At 39.7% G+C, this 13,712-nt stretch overlaps 1 protein-coding gene across 2 annotated transcripts in view; it reads left to right on the forward strand.

Moving 5' to 3' along the window:
- The first annotated feature begins 7,408 nt into the window (after positions 1-7,408).
- The window catches only part of EDEM3 (ER degradation enhancing alpha-mannosidase like protein 3), a 43,036-nt gene continuing 36,732 nt past the window's right edge, over positions 7,409-13,712 (forward strand). The window contains exons 1-2 of one of the 2 annotated variants that reach the window (XM_065409038.1): positions 7,409-7,480; positions 11,066-11,111. In XM_065409038.1, the coding sequence (XP_065265110.1) occupies positions 7,452-7,480; positions 11,066-11,111 (75 nt within the window). In that variant the 5' untranslated portion in view covers positions 7,409-7,451. The remainder of the gene's footprint in view (positions 7,481-11,065; positions 11,112-13,712) is intronic. The other variant, XM_065409037.1, reaches the window with a different exon arrangement.

The following is a 13,712-nucleotide window of genomic DNA, read 5'->3' on the forward strand; positions in this document are numbered from 1 at the left end:
AAAGTGTTCTTCAGAAATATACAGCCCAATCCTGCAGCCATTACTCGCTCCAGCAGTTCTCTTGAAGTCAGGAATATTCACATGAGTAAAGACTGCAGGAATGGGCCTAATTGCAGTGTTGCCAACTCTTGCAGTTTTATCACAAGTTTTGCAGTACTTGGAGGGTTTTGTTGCAGGCCCAGTTGCTGGAATCAGGTTATTACCTGCGAATCTCAGCTTTCATTTAAAAAAAAGGTAAATTTCTAGCCCTCATTGTGGAGAAAAGCTTGAAAGCATGACTCCCTAAATGCTTGAACACGTCAAGGCAAATAAAAAGAACCAAAAATTTATAAATCTCACAAATTTTAAGACAACTTTATGTTTTTGGGGGGGCCGACTCATGTTTTTTGAATGGTTGGGATTGGCAATATTACAACAGGTCTTAACTGAAGTTAGTCAATCAAAATGTTATTAAATGAATTAATTTAGGATCTGCATTCAGTGTGTTAGAAGGAAAACATTTATATCTCTCAAGTAATTAAACAGGAAACAAATAATTAGTAGGCTGTTCAGCAGCCAAATTGCATGTAAACTTTGAATTTTGCAAGCCGACTGATTACTTAAGTATTTTAAAGTTTTGACAGAGATTAAGACAATGAAATGTTCTGATTTTTTTTGCTATATTTAAAACTGGGAAAACACTGGGAGCAGGTTTCTCAATCCCACTCTGCACTTCTGGGTTACACAGCCTTTCAGAGCACTTTACAGCTATTTTCTTTCTTTTCTTTTTTTGGATCTAATGAGAATATTTACAATAAAACCAGCTAGCACCCTTATGCAGCACCTACCTACTGCACTTCCTAGTATACAGTACATTCACCCACAATCCAAAATACTAAGGTCTGAACTGCAGTACTGCCACACGCATAAGACTGTATCACCAAATCTCAAAAGCGTGGGAAATCAGAACGAAGTATGAAATGTCCCATATACCATAACCATACCATTTACTCTCCAATTTCTTGATGCAATGGAAGGGAAAGTAGTTAAGGAATAGCCAGTTGTGCTTAGGTTTTGGGAGACAAACTGGTCATATTTTCAAAAGCAGCTTCAAAAATCAGCAATACACAGAAAATCATAGAGGTGAAAAATGGAGTTTTAGTAAGTTGAGCATTAAAATTGTATCTGCAATTTTAGAGGTTGGTTTGAGATACCTTAAAAGTTTGGCCCAGGGAATAAGTACAATTTAATGTGAGTAAGGGTTGCAGAATTGGACCCATAAAGAATAATACTGGAAAGTAATGTCCTTTTCAAGCGATAATAAAGATCTGACAGCATAACCTCAGTCTTGTTGGCATTTAACTGTAGGAAATTTTGTAAGGTCCATAGCATGAGACAATCAAACTGTTATACAGTACTAACAGGGAAGTGACACTATCTGAACAGACAAACATCTGTTTGGAAATGCCATGATATTGGTTAACTTGAGCAAGTGGAAGGTTGCTGTTGTAAAATAAATGCTACTACAAGGTGTATTCATACATCATAATTATAGGAATAAAGTCAAATACCAGATTTTTGGGGGGACTGGTCATGAATGTTTGTTTGATGCAGAAATGTTCATACTAAAGTCTCACACAACCAACTGTCAACTAACTGTCTTATGGATCATTCCAGATTTTTTTTTTTTTTTTATTGATACTGAACATTAAGGAGTGATTTCAACTGTGCTTGACAATTAATCAGTGCATGTCTCTTGTAACCCTTTCTTTGGTGGAAGGACATATTTCCAGTTTGGAATTCTGTGTGATAGAAGAATAGCAGGATAGTAGCAATTATGTCCTACATACAAGACTGCATTTTACAACTAAAGCTATTTAGAAATGAAATTCTTTTGATGTACTTTCTATATCGGGGTAGGCAACCTATGGCACGCGTGCAAAAGGCGGCATGCAAGCTGATTTTCGGTGGCACTCACACTGCCCGGGTCCTGACCACTGGTCCCAGGGGCTCTGCATTTTAATTTAATTTTAAATGAAGCTTCTTAAACATTTTAAAAACCTTATTTACTTTACATACAACAATAGTTTAGTTAGATATGGTAGACTTATAGAAAGAGACCTTCTAATACCATTAAAATGTAATACCGGCACGCGAAACCTTAAATTAGAGTGAATAAATGAAGAGTCGGCACACCACTTCTGAAAGGTTGCCAACCCCTGTTCTATATGTACAGAACAAAAGAGAATTTAACATAAACGTTCTCCTCCAAAGTAATATTTAATCATTCACATTACAGGTTTAGATTTGGGGAAATACTTCTCTGTAGACATCTGGTAATTCAGTGTTGACTACAAATGTTTAGTGTGGTTGGTTTTTTTGTAAGTAGAACAGGGAAGAACTGAGAAGACTCATCTCATTTATTATCTTTTGTTCTACAGTTTTGAATTCAAGTTATTCATATCAGTAGGTGTTTGTTTTGTGTTTTTATTTACATTTTTCTTGGTTTCTTATGTACTAAGATTAAGGATAAACAGTTGCATACCCCACTTCAACATAGTCTTGGAACATTAAATGTATTTGCTTTATTCTGAATGGAGCAGCACAAAGCAGTCTATGGTGTCAAGGATCTGTCCCCTGGTATTTCCATCATTGGAAGGTTGCTTTGGACCTTTGATCAATAGAAATAGTTTATTGATGAATCATAATTTTTTGTGTGCAATTTTCTTAGCATTTCCAGCAACATTATCCAGGTTGAATTTTCTTAAAGTACGGCTAATAAGACTTATTCCTTTACCTCATAAGTTGGGGGTGTAAGAATTAATTGGTTAAGAGTTCTAAAGTGCATTGAAGAGGAAAAGAGCTATATATGTATTAAGTATTGTTGTTGTTATTATTATATTTCTATTGGCTACCAGCTTGAGTAGACAAAACAAGAAACACATTATAACTTGCTTATAACTTTGTAAAGTGCTTATAACTAAATAAAATATGGTCATCCCTTTCATTGCTGGATGTCAGAGGTGGGTTTTTTAAGTGAATTTGATACTTGTGAGAAATACCAGATGCAGTTTACTTCAGATCTCATACATGCTAGTCCATATTTTTATCAGAGGGGTCACTAGAGAACAATCTCAGATTATTGCCAGCTGTAGATCTAAGCTCTGATGCTCCTGGGTGGTGATATGTGATGCTGTCTCTAGAAGAGGTATTGTCTGTTTAACTGTTAGGCTTAAAAAAGAGTTTCTTAAAGTGCTGAAATTCTGAATTCACTTCCACTCATCATAAACCCAGGTTGTGAGTCCATGTACTTGACCTCTGGACACTGGTGAGAATAAGAGAGGAAAATGTCCATTGTAGCACTGTGGCTTTAATGTTTAAATTACAACAGAAAAGCTGGGACCAATATCAGTGCTGGGAGACAGCCTTTCTTCTCCAGGCTGTTTACAACCATTCAAATGATTCTTTTTAAATCCACTGTTAAATGCAACAAGCTAATGTCCCATAGAAAAATATTTTTGTTTACATTTTTTTTTTAAATTAGAGTCTGAATTGTTTCTAACTAAAATATTTTAAGTTCCTTTACCCTATTTTTTGCTATTCAGGACATTTGAAGTAACAAGAGGTTTTCATTTAAATCAGGTGACATTATAAGTACTTCCATAGTTTTGTGTTTGTACAGTGCCTAATACAATAGGGTCCTGATCTAGGACTAGAACTTCAAGGTGCTACAGTAATACAATAGACAAGCCAGGATGTCACCAACGTGGAGGGACTGGGAATTTGGGTAGGGAATAAGCAGCAACTGGTACGCCAGATGCCATCACACAGACTCCCACATGAACTTGTAAAGTGGAAACCAACTAGTGTGAGGAAACGAGGACACCCATGAGAAAGCTAGGAGGGAGGGCAGAAGAGTCAATCTCAACCCCATAGAGCAAAATGGAAGCAGCAGTAAATGACTGAGAGGAATGGAAGAGACTGGTTTCTGCCCTGTGCTCCAACATTTGTACAGGAAGGATGTTTTAAAAAGCAACAAAACCAGAAGAGTTCCTAAAGATAATCTTCCATTCATGCATGTCACTACAATACAGCCATACAGAATGTGCAATATAGTCAGAATTGATTTAAATGGAGTATGTTTAAATGTTTTATGGAGCACTTCCTTTTCGCATTCTAAGCAAGTGTAATAATTGCACACATTGCCTTCTTGGGGACACTAATTTTTATTTTAAAGATGTAATTTCTGCACTATATCAAGATGAACTGATCGGATGCTCACTTGTGTTCTCACCTTTCTCTGTCTCTCCTGGCTGGCAAATTCAAAATCAATTGAAATGTAAAGGAAAAATTAAACTCTTCTTTGACTCGATATTGTTCTTCAATGTAACTTTATCAAAGCAGCCATACTTACCTCATGCCCCACAGATTTAATGTATAATGCCACATATACACTCAACAGCTTGCCACCCACAGCCACCTCCTGTTCCTCTGGTATGGCAGAGTTGACCCTACCCACATAGCAAAAAATTTATAGTAAATGTTTATATAATGCTCGCCAAATGCCTGAGCAATGAAAGTAGCCTGAATAACTTAGCCATACTTTCTTTCAGACTTTGCCCAATTTAGGGCTGTACCTTAATTTGCCAGGAGCCATAAGGCTGCCAATTTTTAGGTATTGTCCTCTGGGGCAGGTTCTCGGCATTGTAGTGTTGTGATGCTGTTCTGCTTCATCACCTTCTTCCCCATCAAAAGAGATTTCTAGGTTTATTTTAATATAGGCTGCAAGATGAGAAATACCCTTGTCAAATCATAAGGTATGGTTTGAAATAGGACTTGTCAAAATCGACTGTCAGTCAAAAGAAAAGAGGCAGCTATGGCCCTCCAGCACTATAATGCATCTAATTGACGTAACATTACAATTATAATTGTGCTGTAGATTACTGGCTAGTATTTGTTGGCTACATCCCTCTACTGGATACAATCAGAAGTGCTTAATTTGGTGTCATGGGCTCTATACTGTTAACACCAAAAAGAGATTCCTCTTCAGCCAGTGGTTAATGTAGACTGCAACAGTTCTTAACACCAACCAAGATGATAGAGGGAGCACTACTTAACCAAGCTGGAGAGAGGGGAGATATCTTTGCCTCTAGCTTCTCATTACATCAACCCCCTGCCTTTAGCTGCAGTGGCCTATGCTTTGGAAGTGGGAGCAGCTGGGTTTTATCTCTGTTGTCACAAAAATCTGAATGGCTGGGGATGACCATACATCCCTTATTTCAAAGGACCATCTCTTATTTCACTGATTTGTTGTATGAGTAAAGGGAGGCTTTGCAGAGCAGTACTTAAGGAATGAAACTGTTGATTAAATCTTGTTTTCAGTGTAGAAATCAACCTGAAGAAACCTAGTCCCTTTAACAAAAGGTTCCCCTTTTGTGTTCTCAGACGGCATTGAATTGCACATCTAACATGAAAATCAAGGATGTGGCTTCGTGTTTGAGACTTTGCCTGTTAAAACATTCAGAAGTTTTTCTACTCAGCCCTCTGTTTTTGCACGTGTAAAAACTATTCTTATATGCACTTGTAACACAAGTAAGGAAATGCTAGGAAGACTTGAGAAAATTTCTGGAAAGGTAAAGGTTCAATGGCTAAGTAAACAGAAAATGCTTGCCATATATGGACACCAGTATGCTTTATTGCAAGGAAGGTACAGTGAGTACTGTGTGTAGGGGAAGAGGTGGAGCTTTGAAACGTGGTATCCAGCTCCTCTTCCTCCCAGTTTCTTAAAACTGGTGGAATTTATATATTCAGTCCTACCTCAGATTCAGCAGTGGAAATAATATTTTCCTTGTGTAAACAGACTTAGATTGCAGAAACCTACTACATTTTTTTTAAGGCTGCACTTCAAATTAAGTAAATATCAATTGTACATGTAAAGAGTTTTATAAATTGGTTTAAAATGTATTGAAATGTATCAAAACTGATCGTTAGTACCATTTTAAACATTAAATTGAAGTTTATGATAATTCCATTGTATACTTCAGGGCAGTAGAAATGTACACTTGAGAGAGAAATACATGATATGCTAAGGGAGAAAGGGAGTTTCCCTAAAACATCCCTTAAAACAAAGCATTGTCCTTATTTTTCATGTGATTTTCCCTTATTTCCATTCATCAGAGGTGGTCGCCCTAGAATCTGAGGCACAGAGCAGTGAAGTGATTTGCTCAAGGTCACATTCAATGCTAATGCTGGGCAGTGTCCACACAGGCTTCAAGAAAATATAGGACAACTGTGTAAGATACTCTTCACTGTTTTATTCATAGCAAAGTCATTTCCCAGTAGGGCCAGTCTCAAGCTTAAAAAAAGTCAGGCCTCAAAAATCATATATTTATTTGCTTGGGGGTGGGGTAGGGGGAGACTTGGGTGGAAGGTCTTTATTTGCCTTTTAATTTCTGACCCTTTGGAGCTACATGCAGATGCTAGTTTCAAGCTTGTGCTGAATGCTGCAAACTTTTTTGTTTAAATGAAAGCTGTGGTTCTCACATAACCACAAGTCCAGCACCTGGAGCTTTTAAAAAAACGCCAAATAGCATGAGACTACTGCCAAAATTGTGATAGTTGGGAAATCCCCCTTCCCTTAGGCAGTAAGTGCTCCTGTGTGGGGTGAATGCTGAGAAACAAGACATTTGCCCCACCCACAGTGACTTGTTACATGCAGCAGGATGAGTGGGGCTCTAGAGCCAGCAAGAAGAGCTCCCAAGCCACTGCATTGGCTTGTAGGACTGTATCCACCCTCATTGTCTATAAGTAAGGCCCTTTATATAACGCCCTTTCAGGGCAACTCACAAACTACTGGTCCTAATGTACAATGCTCTCAGAGGAGCCATGCGGCTCAGACTCATCCAGACTACAGCTCCCAGAAGGCAGTGCTCCCTCCAGAGTTTAGCGACCAGCTCGGGGTGGAGCGTTGCATGCTGGGACTTGCAGTCCCCGCGCGCCATCTCCCGAGCCAATAGCCGACCCCTCCTTTTGTCCACGTCTCACTCCACTGAAGTCTTTCACCGGAATCACGTGGCACACAAACGGACCCCCCCCCCAACCCCTTCGGCTCCGATTGGTCCACAGCGGCGCCACGTGACGGGCTAAACCCGGAAGCCGCGGAAGGAGATTGTTTCCTTGGCTACGCCATAGGAAAGCGAAGGGCCAGTCCTTTCCGTTTTCACGTCGGCGGCGCTGAGAGCGGCGGCAGCAGCAGCAGCCGCCGCCGCCAGTGAGAGGGGCCGGCTGCGAGCGGCGAGGATGGGGCTGAGCCGGGCCTAGCGGGGCGGCGGGCAGCTGCTGCCATGAGCGGAGCTGCTAGTGGTGAGGGGGGGAGTGGGGACCCCACAGCCCGCTGGGGGAGATGGAAGCTGCTGGCCCTGGGCCTTCTCTCCGCCTCCTCGGTGTTGGCAGCCGCCCCGGGCGCCGGAGCCATGAGCAGGGAGGAAAAGCGCCGGCTCGGGTAAGTGGGGAGACGCGGCGGGGGCTTGGGGGAGGGTGGGTTGTGCGCAGCTGGCGAGCGCTTACCCTGACCGGCTCTAGGCGTCGCTGCCCCTTGGGGCGGGTGGAAGTGGCCACCGCCCCCTCTGGCATCCCTTTCCCCGGGGGGCTGACCACTGTGACTGCCCTTGCGACAGCCCCCGCGCTGTCAGCTCCGTCTGCAGGGGCTCAGCATCTGGCCCCGTGGAAGGGGTGCGGACCCTGTTGCTTGCCCCCCCCCGAGCGTGGGGAGCACTCCCCCATGGGGCCTGGCCATTCCCCCGGCTCCCACTGGGGTGTGGCTGAGCCCCACTCCGCCCACGCATGGATCCCGGCCGTGTGGGGCTGATCCCCAGCTAGCGACCTGTGTGACGTTCCCAGTCTGCATGAGAGTGGTGCCTAGCCCCTCAGAGATGTACTTTGATGACCTTGTCCTTCCCTGAATTTTTGGTATGACAGTCACATCTATCTGCCTATCAGGTCATCTTCCCCCCTCGTGGTTGACACCCCTAGTATCTGTGTGGTCATGAAAATGTCAAATCAGCCATTGTATATAATTATGGGTAAAAGTGGTCAAAGGTCAAAACCATACTCACTAGGTGTTCGGCATGTTGGTCTAATTATGACAGCGTTTCTGGAACACGTCAAGGTTTTAGAGCAATAAGAGATTACATCTTTCATATTGATAAGAGTTGCCCAGTCACTGTGAGCAATAAAGTAGATTGTTTAGGGAGCCCAATTTGCATGTGTGTATAAAGCTAATTATTTAAAAAACTATTCTTATATGTAAAGGATAAAGAGTACAACATCTGTGATGAGGTATGTATTCCAGTGCATAGAGTACGATTGTTTAGAAGGCAGTTCTGCATTCTGATCATTATTGCCACACACTCCCTGTGTCACCTTGACAATTTCATTACCTCCTTCGTGCTTACTGTCATCTTCTGTAAAATGAAGATAGTAATATTTCACAGGGGTGTTGTGAGACTTCATTAAGAGGTTTCATTATACAGTTATTTGATCCTTAGGTAAAAGGCATTATTTAATTATAATATGTGCACTCATTGGATCTTTCATTCAAAGATCTCAAAGCACTTTGAGTACATCACAAAGACTTGAAAAATACCTTAGCTATGTGTTCCTCACATGGCTACCCCAGTGGTTTAGACTCCTTTCCCTGGCCTGTTTACATTTTTAGGTGCATTGTTTAACTTGTTATATTCTGTATGCGCCATCACTATATATGTATTGGTGAGCTAGGATCTACCAGTACAGGCAGAAATGTGGACTGCTTCAGGTATTTGTTCAGCTTTTGCAATGCTGCAGAGGTGGAAAGAAGCCACCTTCCTTTCAGAGGTGCTTATTTACTAAGAGGTCTGGGTTGGAGCACCTATGCTAGTAGGAGGTGATACACCTCTACCTCGATATAACGCTGTCCTCGGGAGCCAAAAAATCTTACCGTGTTATAGGTGAAACCGCATTATATTGAACTTGCTTTGATCCACCGGAGTGCGCAGCCCCGCCCTCCCGGAGCACTGCTTTACTGCGTTATATCCGAATTCGTGTTATATCGGGTGGTGTTATATCGAGGTAGCGGTGTGTATATATAGATATACGGTAAGAATGTACCTTCCACAGAGATCCCTTCAGATAATGGTCTGACAATACAGTCCATTTCAAGGAGAAAAAAAAAGTTATAACCTTTTAATGTGCTAAATCATTATTGGACAATGTTTATAGGCTTAGACTCTGATCCTGCATCTGGATCTGTATGGGTAGACCACATGGTCACATTGAAGTGGATGGGGCTCTGTGTGGGCCTAGGATTTCACCTGCACAGCCAAATTGCAGAATTGAGGCCATCAAATGGTTATAATTGGTGAAATGACTGAAAAAGGCATCATTGGGGTCCATGTTTATTCTTTTTCCTAATTTCATAATAAACTTGTTTAGATGAGTTAAAAATTTTTTTTTTTTAACTGCCAAGCCAGTAATCTCAGTTGGGTGTTTGAAAATCTAGCTGAGTTCTTCTTGCCTCTAACATCAGCTGCAACAGTAATAGATATTTTGTGAACATTGTTGATGACGCCCAAGTCAGAATAGAATCCAACTTGCTCTGTATTTGCATTACTAATAGTAGGGAAAAACCTCTTTTGTTAGTAAAATAGTCTTTGCTAAGACAGGAAGCAGCTATTGAGAGAGTGAGTGCCATTGAATATAGTGACATTTCTGATCATGACCACTATTTAGACATTACAAATATATACATTCATAAATAATATTGAAACTATTTTTTCGTTACTTACCAAGATTGTAATTCAGGGAAAATATGGAACCTGGTAACTTATGATTCCACTAACACGTAAAATAGCTTTGGGTGTTGATGATACCAACTGTTGCAGAAGGAACACAGAACTATGTACTGGGGTTTTGCTGAATGAGGAGTGTGCCTCCTGACTGGTTCTTAGGTAGAAAGGTGGGTGCTTCTGTTGGTGAGAGAGAGAGAAAAGGGTTTCCAGCAACACAACTCTTCTTCAGGTCTGAGAAAGAGACTCAGGGTGTCAGCTAAATACAAGACCAAACAGATTGTTTATCATAAGTAGTTAGCACATATTCTAAGGGACCATTCAAGGTGAAGTGGCCTGTTTACACCCCTGTAATCATAGGACAAAAAAGGGGGTTAGTGGCTTACAGATTGTTGTAATAAGCCATAAATCCACTGTCTTTATTATGGCTTTGTCTACACTGGGGGTATGTCTACACTGGCACTCATCAGCAAAACTTTTATCATTCAGGAGTGTTAAAAAAACATCCCCCTGAACGATAAAAGTTTTACCCACTAAAAGCACCGGTGTGAACAGCGCCTGCTGCCGCTTGTGGGGGGTGGAAGTTTTTTGTCAGCAGGAGAGCTCTTTCATGCCGACAAACAGCGGCTACAGTGCGTGCCTTTTAGTGGCACGGCTGTAGCAGCACAGCCATGTCGCTAAAAGCTGCATATTATAGACATAGCCTAAGACCATGATTTTTAGTGTCTAGCAAAGTATCTAGTAGCCTATTTGGTCTTTTCAGTATAATAATTATGATTAAAAAATGAAAATATACTGCACTGGAAAACTGGATTTTATGATTGGAAGTTCTTTTCTTTTTGCAAGTGCAATGCTCCCAGAAACAAATAATTGCACAATAAATTTAGGGACATTAACAAGTTTTATTCAGAAGAAGCCCCAGTATTGGAATAGCAGTAGTGTTACAGGACTGGCCTGTTGGGGGGTCAGTTTGCACACCACCTGCTACTCTTGGACTAGCTTTAGATAGTGTTTCATTCTCCTCTCTTTCATAAGGTCCAAACAGACCATAAAATATCTTGCCACTGGTTGTTTTACTTCATCAACTTTACTTAAGCAAAGTTCCAGAGATGAAGTGAATGTTATGTATTTTTATGGGCATCTGATATTAATCTCCAGATATTAAACTACAGTACTTCTATTGTGTTAAAGTTTGACAAATAGAAGAGGAAATATGAAACTGATAATTAATTCAACAAATTTTTTCCTGTTCCTTTTCTTAGGACTCAAGTGTTAGAAATGTTTGATCATGCTTATAGCAATTACATGGTAAGTAAAATACCAATTTCTTCAATTTTGCTTACATATAAATTAAAGTTTGTTTTGCATTTGTCAGCAGTTTTATCATCGACCTGGCAGATTTAAAAAAACTTGCTGAAACTCTGTTGGGGGGAAACTGAAGTTGAAGTTCGTATGTGCAGCTTATATGATTTTCTTTTGAAATGTCTAATTGCATATGAGAAATATGAATGTAGGGGGATAGTAATGTTTGATCACAGGAACAGTAGCTAGGAATTCCTGACAGGTTACTTAACCTATACTTGATTTCTCCCCCCTCCCCCCGATCTGAAATGCAGTAGTCTCTAAGCATTTAAGTGTTTGTAAAGATAATTGAAAATAAAAGGTGCTAAGTTATGGAATTTAAAAATATTTTAAAGGGAAGAAGATGTTGCAATACAGTCTTAAGGTCTGAATTTTCCAGTTGGATCCTTACAGGTGGCCTACAAAGCTAAAAGCTAATGGGGCTCTGTACAGGTAAACCTGCATTTCTCTCATTGCAGGATCAGGACCTTACTATGTAAACTTGCTTGCTATTCTTAATGTAGTTTGTCTCCTCTTATAAATTTCTTACTAAATCAGTGTTCCCTTGACTTATTTGGTAGCATGAGACCTCTGAACAAAAATGTTGCAAAATACCTACAGACCAAGAACATTTGAAAAGATACGTGTCTGTAGTTATCAAATTCTAGTGAACACAATAATTGTTAATAATGTATTGGTTGTGCTACTGAATAGTATATAAAAATGTTTATATATTCCTGCAGATAACTTTGATTACACTTTGTCAGCCTAACATTAATTATGTAACCTCATATTGGCCTTGTGATGTTATATTTGTTGTAGATTTTGCAGCCTCTTTGCTCACAAAAGTTCCATTTCACTTAAAAACCCTGTAGCATCAGACCCATATTGCATAACCTGGTGCTAAATAGGCAATTGTAATGTAATTAAGTGGTCCACATTTGCTACTATATATATATATATATGTGTGTGTGTTGTAATTTAGTGTTGTCAAAACAATTTTAGGTCTCTTTCAGTTGTCTTGGACATGAGACTGTTTTGTTGTTTAGTCAGTCTTGTTATATCCTAATTTATTAGTTTGGACCTGTTCCAGAATAAATGTTTTTATTTCAACAGTAGAATTTCTACCTTTAAAATAGTAGTTATTGATAAGAAGAATACAATACTATCAATACACTGAAATGGGGAAACAGGTGACCCCTGTTAACTGTACATCTGAAAATCTAAGGCCATCTAAGGTTTTTTCCACAGCCCTGAACGACATAAGTTATACTGACAAAAGCGGTAGTGTAGACACGGCCTGAAATACCAGTCATTCTTATGGTACCTTAGTCTAGTAAAGTATGTTGTTTAACAAAAACATTTTAATTGTTTTCATCTTTGTATTTTCTCGGCTGGGCATATACGTGTTCTTATTACAACACAGACCTTTCTTTCGTAAATTGCACCTGCTCACACATGGAAAATCACTGTCCCTTGAGAGTATGTTGACTGTAGGGCTCAATATTATGTTGTAACCCTTTAACTTCCAAAGAGGTTAAAAGTCAATGAGACATGTAAATAGATAATATATACAGTAAATGAGATTCTTTGCTGTTTATAAATACCAAAGGTATTAAAGCACAGAAGAGAAGCTGTTGTGAGGATTGTTTTTTATTAAACATGTTTAAGTATGTAGGCTATGAAGTGATACAGAATTGTTTGATTTTTGAAAAACAAAACTTCAAGTAGTTGTTTTTGGTTGACATTCTGACTCTTCTGTATATTGCCTAACAGTGTGACTTGCAACTGGCTTCTCTGGATGGAAATAATTTCTAGTTAGTTACTTGAAACCCGACTACATAAAAATGTCTGGCTTTCAATCTGCCTTGTTCTGTCTTTATTGCTTTTAATTAGAGAACCTACCTTGCCTAACATTGGACAAAACTCTTAAGTCAGCTGAGATATTTGTCCTTTACTTTGCATTACTGTAAATTTGAAGCTAATAGCTACCTTCTCTACATTTGTGTCAAGAAAATGTTGGGTTAAGAGGAAGTATGACTTCAGATATCCTGGAAGCATGAATGTCAAAAGGATATTTACTTGCCACGTATGCTAGAGCATTAAACAAACAAGTCACATTCTGTGTTTGTTTAACTTGAAGTAAAGACTAGAGTTTCAACCTTGACACTGATAGCAAGAAAATTATTGTTGTTGTTTTTTTTTTTACAGCAGTTTTTGAGACAAGGAGCTGAAAATTGTTGATTTACTATTTCTGTGTTTTTGGACTTGAATGGATTAGGCTCACATTTCATGTTTGCATGCAGTGGAATATCTTTTATACTTTTTCATATGTCAATTGGGAGGGCAGATAGTAGCTTTTTATTCCCTCACCGACAAGTCTAATAACTAGGAGCATTTCTTCACACTCTCACAAAGGATATGTGAAAAGCCAGTTGTTAGTCCCTTGGGTCAGTAGTCCTAATCATACAGCACTGGCAGCTGTGTGCATTTTTTTGCAAGTGGACTGTAACAGTGCTGTTCTTAATTTAGAGTCCTGACATTGACAAATAGGGCTGTTTGGTCTAT

The sequence above is a fragment of the Emys orbicularis genome, chromosome 8, assembly GCF_028017835.1.
Source record: "Emys orbicularis isolate rEmyOrb1 chromosome 8, rEmyOrb1.hap1, whole genome shotgun sequence".
Taxonomy (NCBI): domain Eukaryota; kingdom Metazoa; phylum Chordata; order Testudines; family Emydidae; genus Emys; species Emys orbicularis.